General features: G+C 52.7%; 1 protein-coding gene across 1 annotated transcript; it reads left to right on the top strand.

Moving 5' to 3' along the window:
- The first annotated feature begins 231 nt into the window (after positions 1-231).
- Positions 232-17078, top strand: IGF2 (insulin like growth factor 2). Its single transcript, XM_079309091.1, has 4 exons — positions 232-727; positions 8249-8411; positions 14976-15142; positions 15590-17078. The coding sequence occupies exons 1-4, from the start codon at positions 623-625 to the stop codon at positions 15812-15814; spliced, it is 660 nt and encodes a 219-aa protein (XP_079165217.1). The 5' UTR covers positions 232-622; the 3' UTR covers positions 15815-17078.
- Positions 17079-18835: the final 1757 nt, after the last annotated feature.

The following is an 18835-nucleotide window of genomic DNA, read 5'->3' as shown; positions in this document are numbered from 1 at the left end:
TAGCAGCGCGCAAAGAAAGCGTGCGGCAGAAACTTTCTGTCCCCTCTTCCCTCCCGAGCTGGACTCCGGAGGGTTACGAGGGAGAAGGAGGGAAGAAAGGAAGGGAGGGAGGGAAGAGAGGGGGTTAGACCGCTCTGCAACATTATTGGCTGCGTGGCCGGGCTGGTGCTCGCCGGGAGAGCATGCCCATTGGGGGGGTATAAAAGGTATAAAAGCCCGAGCGCCCTGCTTGTCTCCTCGCTCGTGGGGCAGCAGCCGGGAGCAGCGGGTAGCGAGGCAGCCAGCCCCTTCGCCCCGACCAAAGGGACGCACTCAGTAAACACAAAAGTGAGAGCCACCCAAGGGGCAGTCAAAGCAGGAGAGAAAGAGAAGGGAAGAAAAAAAAAAAAAAAAAAAAAGGGGCGAAAAACAACCCAGAGGAAAAAAGGAAAAAGGAGAGGAAAGGAAAGCGCTCGATCGCTCTTTCTCTAGAATAACAGAATACCTGATCGTAACAAAATAACATCCTTCAGACAAAATCCAGCAGGGACTTGACATACCAAAAAGGCAAGGCGAGGAGAACGTGTCGGGGCGCGGGGAAGGCAAGCCAAAGCCGCGATCGCTGCCAGGGCAGGAGAGCAGCATGTCAAGCGCCGGGGCACACACGGATGAGCGCTGCCGGCAGCCCGCCTTCCTCCCCGGCCCGCCGCCGCCGCAAGAAGTTGAGAGCAGCAGCGGCAGCGCCAAGGTAAGCGCCGCTCCGCGCTGCCCCTCGGCGGGCAGAGCACGGTGGGTTCCCCGGGCCGAGCCGGGCAGAGCCGAGCCGGGCACCGCTGAGCCATCCCGGGCAGAGCCGCGCTGCCGCCGTCCCCACGCGTGTCACTAGAGGGACCCCGAGCTCCGGGCCAGCCCGGCCGGCGGGGCGGCCCCGCTGCCGTGGGGTGCGCGTATCCCGGGGGCGCTCCCGCCGCCGGGGATGCTGCCCCGGGGATGCTGTGCCCGCGGGTCCCGCGTGGGGAGCGGCGGGGCCGGGCCGGGGCTATGCGAGGTCACCAGCGCTGCGCGGCCCCGGCTGCCCGCGGAGCTCCCGCCGCGCCGGCGGCTGCGGGAGCGGGAGAGCGCGGGGAGGGCACCGCCGCTGCTCCGGCTGCGGAGAACGGCGAGGTTGTTACACGGTCCCTCTGCAAAACACTGCGGTGTGTTTGGTCTCGGGAGGGATCAAAATACAGAGAGGGAAAACAAGAAAGTGAAGCCAAAATGGAGTGAGAGTTAATGGTTGGCGGGCAGCCTTCGACTTTCTGTGATTTTTTTTTTTTTTTTCTTCTTGTTCCTTCCCAATTGCTTTTCCCTACAGTAATTGTTTTAAGAGCGCGACTTGGAAAGGTTTTTAGCACTCTGTTGAGCAGTAGGAATTGGGGCACATGAGGGAACTCGGATTTAGCGTAACTGTACCAGCAGATGTGGCTGCCTCGCCTCCAGCCAGGGGTACTTGAGCAGCGCTGCTGATACGCCAGGTCTCGCTAGGGTGGTGTGGAGCAATCAAGTGTAAAAACAAGATTTGTGTGGGTGGTTTTAAACAGACACCTAGGGAGAGCCTCTGCTTTCAACCCAGGCTTCCTATACAGAATCTGTAGTTTTCTTCCAAATACTCGGATGTGCTTGGGAGGCTGAGACCTGTTTTTCTTTGGGTTTGTTTATTGTCAGGCTCTGTGTATATGTGGGTGGCTTTTTTTTTTTTTTTTTTTCTTTCCCTTTTACTTTGCAGGGTTCAAAGTGTTGGGATTTTTATTCCTCCTCTTGCCTTGATTTAGAGTGGAGTTGAGGAGCCTGGGTCGTGGGGTTTTGTTAAGGATGACTTTGTGCTAAGGACATCTGGAGGTATAAAACAGACTGACACTTCTGATGTGAGTTCCACTGAGCTGTTCTGGCTGTTCTGGACCCAACTTGACAATTTTGGTGGGGGTGAATGGGTCAGAGCTGTAAATCTTGCTCCGTGTTGTTGACACCCACACAAGTTCACTCAGCCTTTCAAAGGGGCTATCCCAGCTCCTGTGAAAATTCATTAAGGGATAAAAGATTTGACACCGCGGGTCCCCTCCCACCACCGCATGAAATTTGAGAGCCAAAATGTGTCTGCGTGTGTGTCCCAGCGCTCTCTCTGACAGGTGATCTTTATTTCAGCCTGGCTGGAGGGCTGCTGCTTTGACCAGTCAACCCGGAGTTGTCAGTGTGTGTCTCCCCCTTGATTCCTATAGGCTTCAGCACGAGCCCAGCTTGCTTCACAGAGCACCAGAGAAAAGCATTTCTGTACTTTTCTTTTTTTAAATAAAGCAAACACAGCAGGTGAGGTCTTATTTTTAGAGGGACCGAGGAGTTGGTGTGTTTCCAGCAGTGCATACGAGCACTGTGAAAGTGGCCCACCCTCTCCCAGCTCATGTCCTGGGGCTGACCTCTCCGAACCTTCTTTGGATTCTCTTTGCTTTTAAAAGCTGATGAGTGTCGTAGCGGGGAAGGCGATATCGCCCTCCCTCGGCATGGCTGTGCAGGGGTCAGGAGAGGTGGGGGGCACCAGGGGAGGAAGTCTGCCTTGGGCTTACAGCCCGGCTCTGAAAGGGTTAAGGCTGCTCTGCCAAGACATAAAGCAACTTCAACGTGTTGTGGGAATATCACTTGCCAGTAGACTCCAGTCACCACAGTTCCTGATTTAACAGCTTAACTTGCTGTTAACTTTCCCTGATATACTCCAGGTTTTGGAAGGGAATGCAGAAAGGAGAGAGGAACAATAAAGAAAGGAGTTAAGTGAGGCTACTAAAACGGACTTAAATCCCTTCACTGGGTCCTGCCAGCTGTCTTTAGAAGAGTTAAGCAAGATTGCATTTCCTTTTTTTTTTAATATAATAAATCAAATATTTCTGGGCTGCATACCAAAATTTATGCAATACGCTCTTACTCCCCAGTGGGGTGAGTAAATGGTACTGAATACCCCATTCACCTTTTTCAGCTTGATTTTTCCACAGGCACAGTAGCCCTCCTGCAGCACATATAGACACGGGATGTGGGCAGCACTTCCCTGCCTGCCCCAGCCCCTGTCCCACAGGCAGAGGAGGCAGGTGCCTCTCTGGGATCTCAGGATGGGAGACAGAAAGGTGACCCCCGGTGTGGGGCAGAGCGGGCTGCTGATGGGGACGGGCAGTGAAGACAAAAAAAGTGGGGGCTAAAAATAGCAGCAGTATTGCCAACCTCAGCCATATGAATGTCATGCGAGCCAGGTGCCAAGAATCGGAAGGTATTTTATTTTTTTTCAAGCCTGAGCTAAACAGCAAAACCCCTGGTCCTCCTGAGTCATTTTTATTTGCCTGAAAACTCAGTGGTCGAAAGTTTTGTATTTTGAAGCTTGCTTCTTTCAAGATGTGGGTGGCTGGAAATCTCCTTTCTCTTTCAGATGAAAAGAGAGGCTCTTCTATGGCATGGTATGAGGTAATTCCTCTGCCTTCAGGTACTGCTGGGCACCTCATCTCCATGCCTCTGCCCAAGTTGTGGCTCCTGGGTGGTTTCCAGCTGCCAAACCACCTGCATCTCATGCTGGCTTCCATTATCCCTTTGCTCCGTGGCACCTTGGGGCATCATGGCCCAGTGCCCTGGGTGAGGTTGGGTTGCCCTGTGGGCAGGGCTGGCATTCCCTTGGCACTTGTGAGGTTGGCACTTGCCCACATCCTGCTCCTTTGGGATTGCCACTCTCAGAACCGGGTCAGCTCCCCACGCTCCTGGGGCTGTCCAGGGAGAGGAGTAATGCAGAGAGGCAGATGTTTAGCATCTCTCACAGGCAATCATCAGAGTAGTGAAACATCAGTCTGTCTTCTTCTTCTTTTTTTTTTTTTTTTTTTTTTGAGGGGTGGAGTGTAAGGGATGCTGGGATGTGTAAACTGGGGTTTTCCCCTCTGGAACGTGCCACTGGGTTTGGGCTGATGACTTTTCTTTTGCCATGCTCCCTTTTGAACGCTGCACTGCTCCACAGAGAAGCAAGATTTTTTTTTTTTCCCCTTTCTTTTTGCTGTCCAAATCAAAATTTTACAGACTGGGCCATCTGTCAATTCCCTCCTACGTTGTTCTGTTCATATTAAGTTGCAATGAAGGCCAGACTGAAGAAGGAATTAGGTCAGACAGGAGGTTTTGTCTCTGTTTTGGGGAGATATTTGTTGCCCAAGAGGCATCATGGTTTGGTTTGCTCAGCACAAGCCTGGATACAAGGGATGCCTGAGCTGTACTCTGAGACTTGGCAAGTGGGTCTTTTAGCACATTGTGGCCTCTTGGCCCCTGACTCCCCAGCAGCTGGACAGAAGCTGTCGGTCCAGCTGATTCAGCAGCAGATCCTGAAAAAATCCTTTAACAGTCTCGGGTGGGAGGGTGGCTCCCCTGCAGACCTGCCCTGGGGCTCGCTCCCAGCACACCACAGCACTCAGAGAACCCTCTCTGTGGCACCTCTGCTGCTCTGAGGTGTTTGGGGTCCCTGGCTGTGGGTGCAGTGACGTGTGCTGCAAGGCAGGAACACACAGGGGTTCCAAGGCAGGAGCATCCTGCACATGGCAGCTCGTGGCTGAGCTGATTCCAGTGATAGCCTGGCTTTGTGTGGTGCTGGGGATGCCAGGAAAGGCATGAGAGGGGCATGAATGATGGAGAGCAAAGCAGACCCTCTCCAGGGAGGGAGAGGCCAGCAGTGTGTGCTAGTCTGAACCTGTTCTGCACTGATAATACTTCTTCAGATGTGGGTTGTTCAGAGGAGCTTCAGGTGTGATTCCCAGCATGGTACAGGTCACCTGTGCAACCAAGAAATCTCTCTTCTATCACCCTTTTGCACAGTGTGTGGGGTCCAAGCCCTCCTTAGGAGGAATTTGGTGCTCAGGTTGTTGGGCATCTGGCATGTCTCATGCTGCCATTCCCACTGCATCCTAAAGGATTTGAGCCCTCCCTGGGCACATGAGGAGCAACAGCAGTCAGCATGGCTGGTTGAACCTGCTTTGGCAAGAATGGGACAGTGGTAGCTGTAGCCTCTCTTTTAGCAGAGACAGGGCCTTGTACTTTAGGGAAGTGGTCCACTTCCCTCATGCAGCCTTATTTCTGTTCCATTTCATGTAAGAGTGGCTTTCTAATAACATATGAAGGTTCTTCCAACCACTGGTGAGTTTTCTCCTGTTCAACAACTGAGGAGACTGCCTCAGCTGCCTGTCCTCAGATGCCTGTCCTCCTCCTTGGGACTAGAATCTGAAAGCTGTGCTGTCCCGTGTTTCCAGTGGAGAATGAAGTCTTGGAGTTATCCACAGGGTTTAGACTCATCATGCTGAGCATCTATTCAGTTCTTGCAACCTGTGCAGCTGGCATGGTGCTTGCACCAACAGGTGGCTGCAGGTGCCCAGCTGTGCCATGACACCCTGTTTTGGTGAGCAGCACCTGCTCTGGCAGCCATGGCAAGGCAGGTGTGAGCTCTCCTGCATGTCTCTGCTCATCCCTGCTTGAGAGGGAAGGATCCATAGAATGGTTATTGGGACATGTTGAGTCAGTGATGGCACCCCAAGAGCCTTTGTAGCCTTTGTGTGAAGTCTGGGGGCTTTTCATTAGCAGAGTCAGCAAGGCCAAAAAGAGATGGAAGGGCTTATAGTGTTGGGCTGGGTTGCAGCTCCATCAAGCTGGAGAGAAACTGCAGCACTGGGTAGTAAATAAAGATGCTCTTTGCTTTGCTGCCTGGTTTCCCATTACACAGCTTTTGGAAGGAGCAGGGAGACGCCAAGGTGACAGCAGAGGGAAGGGCTGGTGGCTCCTGTGTGGCAAAGGTGCACTCAGTTGCATTTCACACCTCCACGTTAGCCGTGTCCTGGGTGACAGCACTGGGGCTCTCCCTGTTCCTGCTGCTCCAGGGGCATTTCCTGGCTGGAGTTATGGGGTGTGGGGGCACCTGGGAAGAGCTTGCAGTGGAGGCAGGGAAGGCTGCCAGGGGCTTGCAGTGCAGCTTGTGCAGGAGCAGGTATTTTCTGAGGAGCACAAGTGTTTTTCCACAGAAGGTATCAGGTCTCCCCAGCATCAAATATCCCCTGCTGACAAAATCTCACTCTCCCTTTGCTTCAGAGCATCTCACTCTTTTCTTTAGAGTGAATGTGGAGGGAAAATGGTGTTTGTCACCTGTGCCACCAATCAACCCCTTTGTGTCAGGGCTGGCTCTGCTTGGGGAGGCCAGCATTAAGTCTGCTCGTTAGCCACAGTGCCCACAGCCAGCATGAGCCTAACCTGGGACATGGGATCGTGTGGATGTCCTGAAGTCCCATATGAGTGCCTTTGACAGCAGCACTGGCTGGTAGCAAATCTATCACCCTGGCAATGAGTGCTGTTACTGCCTGAGACCTGGGAGCACCAGCAATTGGTATCTGCATGTAAAACAAAGGGCTGAAAAAGGGACAGGAGCAGGGTGGCTGGTCTGTTGTCAGCTGGAGATCTGGCTCCTGATGCTGCAGCACCAGGGGCATCACTCCAGCAGTGAAAGTGATGATGTGCTCATGTTGGAGAGGCCCAGTAAAACACCTGTGGGACACTTGATAAAAAAATTCAAGGTGAAAAGGTGCTGGTGATAAAACACTGCCACTTGGCAGCATGGTGTCAGAGCCTGTCATCCCTCTGCTCCTAATGTATTACAAAACAATACCCCTGTAGTGTGCTGGAGGGACCACTGCTGCTGGAAAAGCTGGTCTTGGTCCCATCACTTGCTGATTTGAGACCAGTTTGTTCCTGGAGCTGCTGCATCTTTTGTCCAGAGCTTTGGAGGGCTTCTGCCAGTCTTGCTGATCTCTGGCAGGACAGTCTGAGAATACTATGGCAGTCAAAACTGAAGCAGGAAGAACATGCCCCACAGCCTACCCAGACCCTGGAACCTCTGTTGTGGCTTTTCCTGCTGCTGATCCTCCTGCTGCTCAGTAGAGCTCATGACTTGTAAGCGTGATGCATTTCTAGCGGTGACAGTTTGAGCTACGTGCTACTAAAAATTGGGGAGCAAGGGTGTCTTTATTGCTGGCAGGACTGTAGCAGGGCCTCAGGGGAGCTGGGCTAATTTCCTGGCTGCGCTGCAGACTTCCCCTGTGACCTTGGGCGAGTCATTTAATCTATCCTGGGCTTCGGCTCCATCTCCGAGCATCCCGGGGGGGTGAGGTAATATTCATTAACTGATATTATTCTCGAGTTGCTCAGATGCTATGGTGATGAAGGCTGGATGTGGAACCTAGTGTCTTGGTTGAGTATTGGCAAGGAGAGAGGATGCTCTGCTTGAGATTAGGGTTGCAACCCACTGTCTGCTATTTTGATGTGCTTCCCTTCATTTTGCGTTTACCTCTCTGGTCAAAACCCGGCATTATTTGGCTGCATGTGTACTATGAGGCTTATCACTGAGGGACTATAATGCCCTGGGTTTTGCCCTGTCCAGTGGGGCAACAGCACCCTCGCTTTACACTTGCAGAGGCTGACATGGAGGTAAAGCTGTTTGCTGGAGCTGAGTCTCTGGGCTAGTTAGCAAATACCCAGGGAGTTTCTCTTGTAATACTCTGCACTGTGTGACACTGCCTTTACCCTCCCTAGTGATGCCTCAGGTGCATTTCCCATGGGACCGCATTATTCCCGAGGGATGCCTTCTCAGTCCCACCTCTGTCAGCAAACAGAGCTTGTGCAATCAGCCCCTTGATTGCTTGAGCCTCATCTGTCACATGCCTGGGACAAAAGCTGCCCAGGCTGTGTGCTGCCTGGCAGGCTGAGTGGCACAGGGGCTCTGTGCTCACGCTGTGCTCTGTCCCCAGGTGCCCAGGCTGTGTGCTGCCTGGCAGGCTGGGTGGCAGAGGGGCTCTGTGCTCACGCTGTGCTCTGTCCCCAGGTGCCCAGGCTGTGTGCTGCCTGGCAGGCTGGGTGGCAGAGGGGCTCTGTGCTCACGCTGTGCTCTGTCCCCAGGTGCCCAGGCTGTGTGCTGCCTGGCAGGCTGGGTGGCAGAGGGGCTCTGTGCTCACGCTGTGCTCTGTCCCCAGGTGCCCAGGCTGTGCACTGCCTGGCAGGCTGGGTGGCACAGGGGCTCTGTGCTCACGCTGTGCACTGTCCCCAGGTGCCCAGGCTGTGTGCTGCCTGGCAGGCTGGGTGGCAGAGGGGCTCTGTGCTCACGCTGTGCTCTGTCCCCTGTCCCCAGGATGTGCACTGCCTGGCGGGCTGCATGGCAGAGGGGCTCTGTGCTCACGCTGTGCTCTGTCCCCAGGTGCCCAGGATGTGCGCTGCCCGGCGGATGCTGCTGCTGCTCCTGGCCTTCCTCGGCTACGCGCTGGATTCGGCTGCCGCCTACGGCACGGCGGAGACCCTCTGCGGCGGGGAGCTGGTGGACACGCTGCAGTTCGTCTGCGGGGACAGGGGCTTCTACTTCAGTAAGTGCAGGCACCCACAGCCCACGGTTTGCTCAGCAGAGGGGTGTTCCAGCCTGGTGCTTTTCCTTTCCTTGCATGTGGCAGTAGGCTGGGAGGGGGGCAAGGAGATGGACGTGACACGCATCCACTTGGTGCTGGTTTTGGGGACTGTGTGGTGCCATGGGGAAGCTGGGTGTGTGATGCTCAGGAAAGCAAATGTCTCTGGAGGAACATATGTAGCTGGTTCACCAGTGATAGGGCAAGTCTTTACAATAATGAGGGTGTCTGCAGTGCTCTGCTGAGCTTGGGTCCTGGTTTAGCTTGAAACTTTGCTGCCTAAGCGTTGCATCCTGAGAGCAGGCAGGAAGCTGAGCACTCTCCCTTGCCAGAGCAGGCATTGCTGTGGTATAGCAGCACTTCCTAGGCTGCTCCCAAAACTGTGTGACACAGCTTCGTGACCTCCCAGCTACCACTGGTGAACTTGTTGCTGAAGAGTGATGTGTTACCCCTAATGCAAAAAATGCAGCAGTGCTGTTGTGTGCAGCGTGCAGATGGCTTCAGAGCAGCTGACTGCAGCAGCTTTCCACCAGGATGCTTTGGGTCTCTGGACCATTGGCAGTGAGATGGATTAGCTGGTAAACAGGGAGGATGAGGAGTAAACCTGTGACAATGGATGCTCAGTAATCTATGGGTAAATGTGCCTCCAGTGTGATACCTTGTTCTGGTGTTTTGGTCCCCTGCTCTGCTTGGGAGTGGGAAAACACTGTGTCTTGTTCCCCACTGAGGATTGAGCCACAGGGTGACTAACTACAGGAAAGGTACCAAGCCAAATGGGAGGGAAGAGGATGGAGATACCAGCTGTGCATGGTGCATTTGGCAGTCTTGCCTCTGCCTTGGGAAGAAGAATTAAAAAGTGACTTTCAAGTAAACAGGGTGGTTTTTTTGAGGAGTGGAGTTGAGACCTAGCCTCCCTCCCATTCCAGTCTGCCTGTGCAGGGAGCAATGGGATGCTGCAAAGTTAGGACATGACTTTGGATGTCCTTTTCCAGCCTGGATGTCCCTTCCCATCCTGGATGCTTTACCAGACTTGTCTCCTGCTGCCTGCAGGCGATGGATAGAGAGAGGTGCAGGGATCCCACACCCAGCCACAGCAGGGTTCAGGTTGGGGAGGGTTTCAGGTTCAGTTTTGGGCAGATGATCAGGCTGCAGGTGGCTTTGCAGCTCCCTGGAGGCAATTCTCCTGCCCCATCCCAGCTGAGCAGCAGGATCTCCTCATGGCTCCCTGGGCACTGTGGGCAGGCAGCACTTTTGGGGGTGCTCTGGGTGCATGTCCTTGCTGTGATGGAGCCAAGCAGGGAGGGTGTGCATGTCAGCTGTCCTTCCTCTTTTCATCTCCCCTTTCCTTTACCAGCATGGCAAGGAGGCAAGTGCCTCTCCTGCTCACAGCTCTTCTCCCTCTATATGTAGAGGAGCATCTGTCTCCCTCCCTGTTTTCTCTTCCCTCCTCCCTCTCTCTGGGGGATGAAAGGGAATGGGGCTTTTGTTTTAAGGTCAAACTGACCTCCTTTCACCTCAAATAACCCAGCTGCCCAGGCCAAAATAAAAACACTTTTGAAGGCAGACAAGTCTCTTGGTGCCAAGTGGCCAGTCGGGTACTGCAAGGGGGTTCTTGCTTTATTTCTTCTTGTGCTCTCCTGTCCCCCTTCCCCACTTCACCTTTTTGAATATTTCTGATGAGTTCAGGTACTAGGGATGAAGCATAGTCCAATATTTTAACCCTTTCAGCATCTGACCAGCCTGTGCCATGCAGGGCTGAAGACATTTGGGCAATGCCTCTACTTGATGAAGTCTTTGGACATACCCATTTAACTTAATTTTTCCCCCTCTATCTCCACCAGTTGGCCTCATATATGATTCTTTCTGACCATGTTCATCTTCACTCCTAAACCCACATGTTGTTACCATGTAGATGCAATAGGGCACAATTATGTTGCACCATCATAGGTTTGCACCTTAAAACCAGGCCTGGGTTTGCATAGAGCACCTCACAGCATGGGATGTGTGACCTGATGAGTAGCCTGTGCTAAAGCAGCTGTTCACACAGGAAATAAATGGCCTGGGGAGCCTTGTCCTCTGCATACCTGAGAGCCTGCTTGCTGGACAAGGGTTTCTTACTGGTAATATTGGAAAAACCAAAAATGGTATGAAAACCCATTATTGCTTCTTCTTTTGCTGAAGCAAATATTTGAGAACTTAAGGTGCTCTGCATTCTTGCAAGAGAGCACTTTGCTGGTGCAGCTGGCTGTGAAGTACAGTGATCTTTGCACCAGTGCCGGGGGATGCATGTACGGATGATGTCCTGGGAGGCACCACAGCTGGCAGGTGCTTGGGGCTGGGAATGTTGAAACTGCCTCCAAGAGCTGGGGCTGCAGAAGAGCTGCACTAACAGGGGCAGGGCTGGCAGCACTGAGGTTACCCAGCCATGGGACACGGTGATGCCAGCTCTGTATCTGTCCCATGGCAAGCTGCAGATAGCTGAATCTGAGCACGCTTTGCTCTACACTGGTGACGCCTCCTCTCTGTGCCTCTCAAGGCTTTTGGCTTGGCCAGCAGCTGCTGTCAAGGTGGTTGCTCTGTAGCAGGAGTGTAGCCCTGCTCCCCAGCACCCACCAGGGACAGCGGCACGGCCCAGGGAGGGATGCTGAGCCCAGGCTGCGGTGAAAAGCAGGGCAGGTCGAGAGGAAGCCTCAGCCCCGAAGCCGCTGTCATGCAGCGCTGGCAGGGAGGGAGAAGGGGCTGCAGGGGGAGAGGCGGCCGACTTCTCTGTAAACAACAGCTCCTGTTTCCTCCTTTCCAACAGCTGATAAGAATTTAGCTCTTTGCAGCCGCTTGTGCTGACGGGGCACATTCTTGCGCACCCGCCGCTCCTCCGAATAATACTAGGAAAAAAGCCGGGGGGAAAGTGCGGTGCCGGGGTGGGGGAGGGCCAGGCCGGGGGCACTGGGACGGGGCCCGGTGCTGCACAAAGGCCCCCTTGTTGCTCCCAACATTCCTGCGACAGGGGCACGGGGACTGTTTACACCCAAAGTCCCCTTCCACTCGGCTGGCCGCCTGATCGACCGGAGGAGAGGGGACCCAGCCAGGGTGGCACCAGCACCGCGCACCCCTCCCTGCAGCATCTGCTCGGCCCCAGTGAGAGCGGGGAGCCGGGAGCAGTGGGGTGTTCATGCCAGGAAAGGGACCCTCCTGCTCCCCACGGCCCAGTGCCATAGCTGAGCTGCAGGTACGTGGCCTCTGGGCTCTCCCAGGAAGGCGTTTGGCTTTGTGCCACTTCTGGGTGCCCTGCCAGGAGAGCCCATACCCAGGCAGGAATAACCCCAGGCAGCTGCAGGGCTTTGCATCGCAGCACCGTGCATCTCAGGGCTCGTCCCCGCAGCAGCGCTGTGGAAAGCTTTGGTGAGGCACAGTTTGGGAGAAACGGAGCCTAGCCATTCATTGAGGGTGAGAGGAAGCGTGTTTCCTCGGAGGAAGCGGTCGCCGCTGTGATGGGAAGCGGCTCGCGTGCCCCGGCGGTGCCGCAGCCTGCTGCCCACACAGCTCTCCCCTGCGGGCAAGGGACAGGGGCAAAGCTCTCCCTGGGTTCAGCATGGCGCTGCAGTGAGATGCCACCCATGGGCAAGAGCCAGGAAATTCAACCTTTAGTCCCTGTGTAAATTGAGTTACAGAACAAACCCTCTTCCGAATCCAGGTCAGCAGCAATATTGCTGTTTGCCAGCAATGTCCTGTCGTTTCCAGGTACTTTCTGGGACTAAATCCCTGTTTGTTATGTTTGCTTGTTTTTTTTCCTAAAGTAACTCTCCCCCGGAGGGTTGTAGTGGCACTTGGCGAGGTCCATACGGACAATTATGTAATGGGAAATGTGCCCTATCGGAGAGCCACGGTGGAGCTGGCAGCAGTGCCGGCAGGGGAACAGCCTGCAGCATCTCCATGCAGGAGAGGAAGGGCAGCACACTGGGGCTGGGGGCCACACATGTGCCTGATAGCCAGGCAGGGGCAGCTCTCAGGGAGGAAGAGGCCCTGTCACTGTGGTGGTCCCTGCAGGGAGCTCGCTCTGCTGGTGCCACACCTGGCATTTGCAAACACATGCTGACATGATCTCCCTGTGTGTACCCTAGCCAAAAATTGCCCTTGAAGGCACAGCGGTGAATATAGCCCCGCTTTCCTCATTGTTTTTCTCCTCCCCTCTTCTTTCCAAACAAACATAACTGCAAGTGGGAAACTTCTGTTTTTGAGAGGAGATATGTAACCTTCGAAAACCTCAACTTCTCCTCAAACCATGTGTGTCATCACTTGTGCAACCTTCTGTTCAGCGGGAGTGTGAATTTAGCCCTTAGGGGATGTGCTAGCAAGAGGGGGTGACTTGAACTTTTTCTCTTTCCCTTCTAAACTCTCCTTCTGCCCATATCAGGATGCCTTTGTGGAACAGCTTAATGCTTCAGCAGCCTGCCAAAGATTGAGTTGGGCACTGGGATTGATAGGAGCTGAGCAGGGGCCAAGTGCAGTGCGGGGTATTGGTGGAGTGCATCTCTCCCATGGATCTCACTGGGCACTGCATGCACAGAGAGTACATACAGCTGGCCCTAAGCTGGCTCCTGGCCCTGTCTCCTTTGGCCATCACCACCCAGGTTGCCTACTCTGGCATCACTTGAGCTGTGGGCACCCAACACATCTTCCCTGCTTTTCAGGGGAGGGCCCAATCCAGTGTGTTTATTGACCAAAAGAGAGAAAATTAAACTTCTAAGTGGCTCCTTCCATGAACCTTTACCTAGGGGGAACCATCCTACTCACCTCCCTGTGGGGCTGCTTAAAGGCCATACCTGAAATTCTTCTGGAGAAAACTAAAAGGAAGGTGGTGGCACAAGGGGGACAAATGTGGGAAACAAAGCATTTGAAATGCAGATCTCATGGTATGGGTCAGTTGCCCCACCAAGCAGCACACTGATGCTGTGTTTGTGTGAACTCTGAGCCTGGTGAAAATGCACCAGAGGGTTCCTGGCTATGGGAACATGATTGATTTTAACAGAGAGCAGGTACCCCTCTGCCAGGGCTATTACAGAGGCAGCAGTGAGGCATTTTATGGTGTTTTGCATGTCAGCACTGTGCACACAGTGCTCCGTTGTGCATGGAGAACTGTGTTGAATATGCATGTCTGCATTGCACATGTGGGGCTGTGTTGAATGCACAGGACTGCATCCCACATGCATATCTGTACTGCACATCTGGGGCTGCTTCTTCATGTGGGCTTGTGCTGTACACACTGTGCTTTGCACTTTGTCCCGAGGCACTTTGGGTGAGCATCTAGGGTGGGATGCCCTCCAGGCAAAGTGGTCAGCTCCATGTAAGCCAATATTAGGCCTTCACCTTGAGTGTCTGCTTCATCAGGTGTACAGGGGTGAGAATCATGGATCCTCATGGATCATGCACAGGGCTGGTGTGGACAGGCCAGCTGGGAGGTGAGGGCTCAGCGTGCCATAGTGAGCAGTGTTAGGCATTGCACTTAGACCACTTGCTCTCAGTTTTCCCTATGCCAAAAACCTCCTGGCTGGGATGTGGTACCAGATCCTGTTTGCAAGCCCCACTGTTGCTGGCCTCTGTTTCCCTTCTTCAGAGCACCTTGTGCTGGGTAGGAGTGCTCGTGGCACTGTGCAGAAGCCTGGCTACAAACCCCACAACAGCACAAGAGCATAACATGTTACGTGCAAAAGCATGGAGAAAATCCCTTTGTTTTGGGCCAGTTTACATTCTGGAAGGCACAATTCCCAAGCAAATTTGCTTTGCATCAGAAGTTCAACTTTACCCGTCTCTTTTATTTCAAGAGGGGGACGAAACATGGTAAAACTGATGTAAGCTTTTTCCCCTGAAGCACTTTGGCCATCATTAAGCAGCGATATGAAATGCACTTGGTCATTGCTGCACCAGACATGGGCTTTTGCATCCTTCTGCAGGCAGAAATGGGAGAGGAGCCCTTATTAAAAGATTAAGTTTAATAGCTATTCTTGGCGGGTGTGGGAGCCTGTATTCTTTCTGCAGCTGTCTCAGAGCTGTCCCATCTGGTAAAATTTAGCTGCCTTGGTTCGCTTCACCTGCCTGAGTGTTGATCCGGCCGAGGGAGGTTGGCAGCCACAATGCTGTGCTGCTTCTTTCTAATAAAATTCGCCTGCCAGGATCAACATCGGAGACGGTCGCAGTAATCAGTGCAGCGCTGGTGGTCAGGCTGGGCTTGAGTCCTCCCCTCAGCCATGCCCGAGAAGGCCAGAGATAGAGGAGGGAGATAAACCCCCATCATTTAAAGTGCCTTTGGGCTGCTGCTGGAGGGTGTGTTGGCATCAGCAGCGTTTGTCTGGGGAAGTTTTAACGTGAGCCTTGGCTGGTTAGCGGGTGCGTGTCAGCTGCTCTGGGAGAAGCGCTGCTGTGTGCGAAGGATGTGGAGACCCCAGTCTCTGGTGGTGGAGGGATGCCTACAAGGATTTGGGGAGAGGGTCCAGGGCAGCTGGGTGGCTAATGCCAGGGTCTCTGCTGTTGCAGGTAGACCGGTGGGACGAAATAACCGGCGGATCAACCGGGGGATCGTGGAGGAGTGCTGCTTCCGGAGCTGCGACCTGGCTCTGCTGGAAACGTACTGCGCCAAGTCCGTCAAGTCGGAGCGGGATCTCTCTGCCACCTCCCTGGCGGGGCTGCCGGCACTCAGCAAGGTGAGCAGGCTGCGCAGGGATGGTGGCCCTCCTCTAAAATAGACAGAGAGAGAAAAGACAGGAAGGCTGTGGGTGGAGAGGGCAAACCCCAGCTGCAGGGTCTGATGTTTCTGCAGAACTTTTAAGAGACAGCCACCGTTGGCAAGGCGTGCCAAGCAGCCTGCCAAAAGTCAGCTGTTAGTAAGGTGGGGAACCAGAGGTGGGCTGGGTCACAGAGTCACAGCATGGGCTGGGTTGGAAGTGACCTTTAAAGGTCATCTAGTGCAACTGCCCCGCAATAAGCATGAACTGGATCAGGTTGCTCAGAGCCCTGTCCAACCTTTCTGCGACTGCTTCCAGGGATGAGGCAATATTTCCATGGGAGGGATGGAGGTCCAAGAAGGGAATCCCCATCTGGAGAGCGAGCAGGCTCGAGCGGAGGCTAATACTGCTGTCCCCTCCTTGCAGGAGAGCTTCCAGAAGCCCTCGCACGGCAAGTACTCCAAGTACGACGTGTGGCAGAAGAAGAGCTCCCAGCGGCGGCAGCGGGACGCGCCCAACATCCTGCGGGCTCGCCGGTACCGGTGGCAGGCGGAGGGGCTGCAGGCGGCCGAGGAAGCCAAGGCGCTGCACCGCCCCCTCATCTCCCTGCCCAGCCAGAGGCCCCCCGCGGCGGCTGGCCCCCAGAAATGAACCCTGACCGGCCGTCTCGATTTTTGATCTCCTGGGGGAGGGCGGGAGGACTGGCGATTCCCGACCCCCGAGCCCCTCCGTCCCCAGGGCCGCTGAGCCGAGGAGCGGGGCGGCGGGGCACCCTCGCGCCGCTCCGGCCCCAACCAAACAACTGACATGGCAAGGAGGGCATGGTGGTGGCCGCTGGCGCCGCTCCCATGGCATCTTCCTTTCGGGGTGGGGGGGAGGGTTGTTTCGTTTCCCACGCCTGTTCCGTTCCCCCGCGCCCCCCGGTATTTCCAAACCTGTACTTGCAAAGGGACTGTTTGGCACTTGAACTTTTTTGCTGCCGGGCGCTGCGTGACATCCCCGGTGCCAACGCCAGAAGACAAAAGAAAGAGCAAGAGGAAAAAAGGATATGAAGTTAAATTCTTTTTTAATCTTTTATTTTTTTTTTTTTTCTCGAGAAGCGTCCATTCCGTGTCTTTCTTGACAATAAAGTGAAAAAAAACAATAGAACAGGGAGAAACATTGAGGGGTAAATTTTTTTTTGCCTCATTCCCACCCCCACTTTTTTTCTTCTTTTTTTGTTTTTTTTTTTTCTCTTTTGGTTTTTCTTATTTTTATAACTTTCTTTTGCACCTTTGAAAGAAAAACGTACCTGAGAAGAAGTTCCGAGGAGCCCCCATCTGCGTTTTTGTGTGTGTGCTTCATTACAAGATTCCAAATCGACTTGCACCTTTTTTGAAATCACCGATGACGGGAGAAAGAGAGGAAGAGGAGAGAGAAAGCAAGAAAGAGAGAAGGAAAAGGAAAGGGGAAAGAAGAAAAAAAGAAAAAAAAGTGAGCTGATGCTCACTTTAAATGGAGGAGGCGTCTGCATTGCACATTTGCCACGGATTTAGTTGATTTATATATATAATATATTATATAACTTTTTTGGCAAAAAAGCACTATTTTTATGGGACATTTTGTGTAGTATCTGAAGAGGGATTGTAATGTTTAAAATGTGTTATGGTGCTAAAGTAAGTTGGAAGGGAAAAAACCCAGAAATAGCAAGGGAGGGTGGGGAGGGAAGGACAAGATAGCGAATACTGAACTTGAAATTTTAGCTTTTCGTTTTAGGAAAAGTGTGATAAATGTGTTTCTTTTCTCTTCTGAAATATAGCTTGGTCATGACCATATGAGCTAGTTGGCTGTTACTCATGTACACAGATGCACGCACACACAGAATACATCGACACGCATCCTTTTCTTTTTTGTTTTGTTTAAAAAAGAACAAAAACAACACAACCACCGCAACTTAGACTAAAAGGGAACTGTTCTGGAGACAAACTACTCTGAATGGTGAAGGTGTTGCCGGTTAGAACTCAAGGCCCTGCTTCTGCACGGACCCCTTGGCCACCCCCTGGAGCCTGGCTCCCCAAACCACAGGGCATTGTGCTCTTCCCTGTCCTTGCTGGAGTGCTGGTGGTCCGGCAAGCGGGCAGCCCTCCCACCAAGCCCTGCAGGAGCAGCAGCTCCACGCCTGCCATCTCCTTTTCCTTCTCTTGCCCTTTGTGTCCTTCTGGCTGGAGCCTGGCGTCCCTGCCCCTGCCTGGGGCTGCTGCACGGGATGGGGGGACAGGCAAGTCTCTGGCTGGAGGCTCGGTGGGCAGGTGGGTTTGAGAGGTGGGCAGAGGGCTGTAAAATAGGTTGGGTTTAAAATAATATATATTATCTGTCTAGGAACCGTAAAAGGGGGGGAATCAATTACATCTCCCTAATATACTCTCACTTGCTAATAAAATGGGGACACTCTGTTAACCAGTTCTGTACTTGCTTTGTCTTATATATCCATACATTTAAAACATAAAAAAAAAAGACTACTTGAATTGTATTCTATTTCGTGGTTTGGAGGGGAGGGCTAGGGGGAGTCTTGAGAGGGGGAGGATTTTAATGTATAATCCTTTTGTTTGTTATTACCTTGCAATGTTGAGCCATGAAGCCTTTGTTTAAAAAAATGGCACTGCAATACACGACAAAGAAAATCCTTTATTTATTTTATTAAATATATATGGAAAAGAATGAAAATCAGTCCAAATTAGGGAGGGGGAAAGGGAAGTGGGTGGGGTGGGAAGGCAGAATAAAAACAGAGAAATTGCAAATAATTGACTTTTTTTTTTTTCCTTTTCATGTCTTTTTTTAAAAAAAACTTAGTTTTTATTTTTTAAAAAGAGAAGTAAAAGCTTTCCTGGATGCTTTGTACCAAAAAAGAAAAAATTTAAAAAAAAAAAAAAAAAAAAAAGAAAACCTGTTAAGCAAATAAATATCCATCCAGAATATGAAGCCTGACTTTTTCTTTTACTTTTCATTTATTTTTGCTCCTGGGGCGAGAGTTGGGTGGGAAGAAGGCCACGCCAAGAGCCACTCCCTGTGGAGGAACAGAGTGCACTGCAGCTCCTCTTTCAGAATTCAAAACTGTAAGAGAGCCTGCAGTACCCTTAAACACAAGGTGAAACCTCAGTCCTGTGGCAGATATCCCCCTGAAATCCCCAGTCATCTGCCCTGTGGTGAGATCTAGGGTTGTTTCCCAGCAGCTGATGGAATTTGCTTAGTTTTTGTCAGTTTGGGCTGTTCCCAAGGTCCTGAAAGCTAGATGGGAACTGAAGATAGCAAAAAAGAACAAAGAAATGTTGTGTCTAGGTTAGGTCTCCTGACAGATGGAGCTTCTCTGGGTTCTTGGGGTAGATATAGCTTCTCTTTACATTTTTAGCAATCCCAAAGATCTGCTTTTCATCACACACAAACATCATGCACCACTGCAAATAGGAGGCAATTCCAGTTTGGAAGCAGAGCAACTGTGGGTATAAGAGTGCCCAAGCATCCCTAATCTGGTGAATCACTCTGACACCACATTGACTGTGCAGCCCCACTGGCATGGCCCAGGGCTCTGTCATGCTGTGGGGCAAGGGACCTCACCAAGCCCAACCTCCTGCCCCAGATGACTTCAGCTGGAAAAGATCTTCCATCTCAAATTTGGAATTGCTGATTTGGACCCTT

This window comes from Erithacus rubecula (assembly GCF_903797595.1).
Source record: "Erithacus rubecula genome assembly, chromosome: 6".
NCBI classification, from domain to species: Eukaryota; Metazoa; Chordata; class Aves; order Passeriformes; family Muscicapidae; genus Erithacus; species Erithacus rubecula.
The sequence above is the reverse complement of the archived record's forward strand: the minus strand, read 5'-3'. Positions and strand labels throughout refer to the sequence as shown.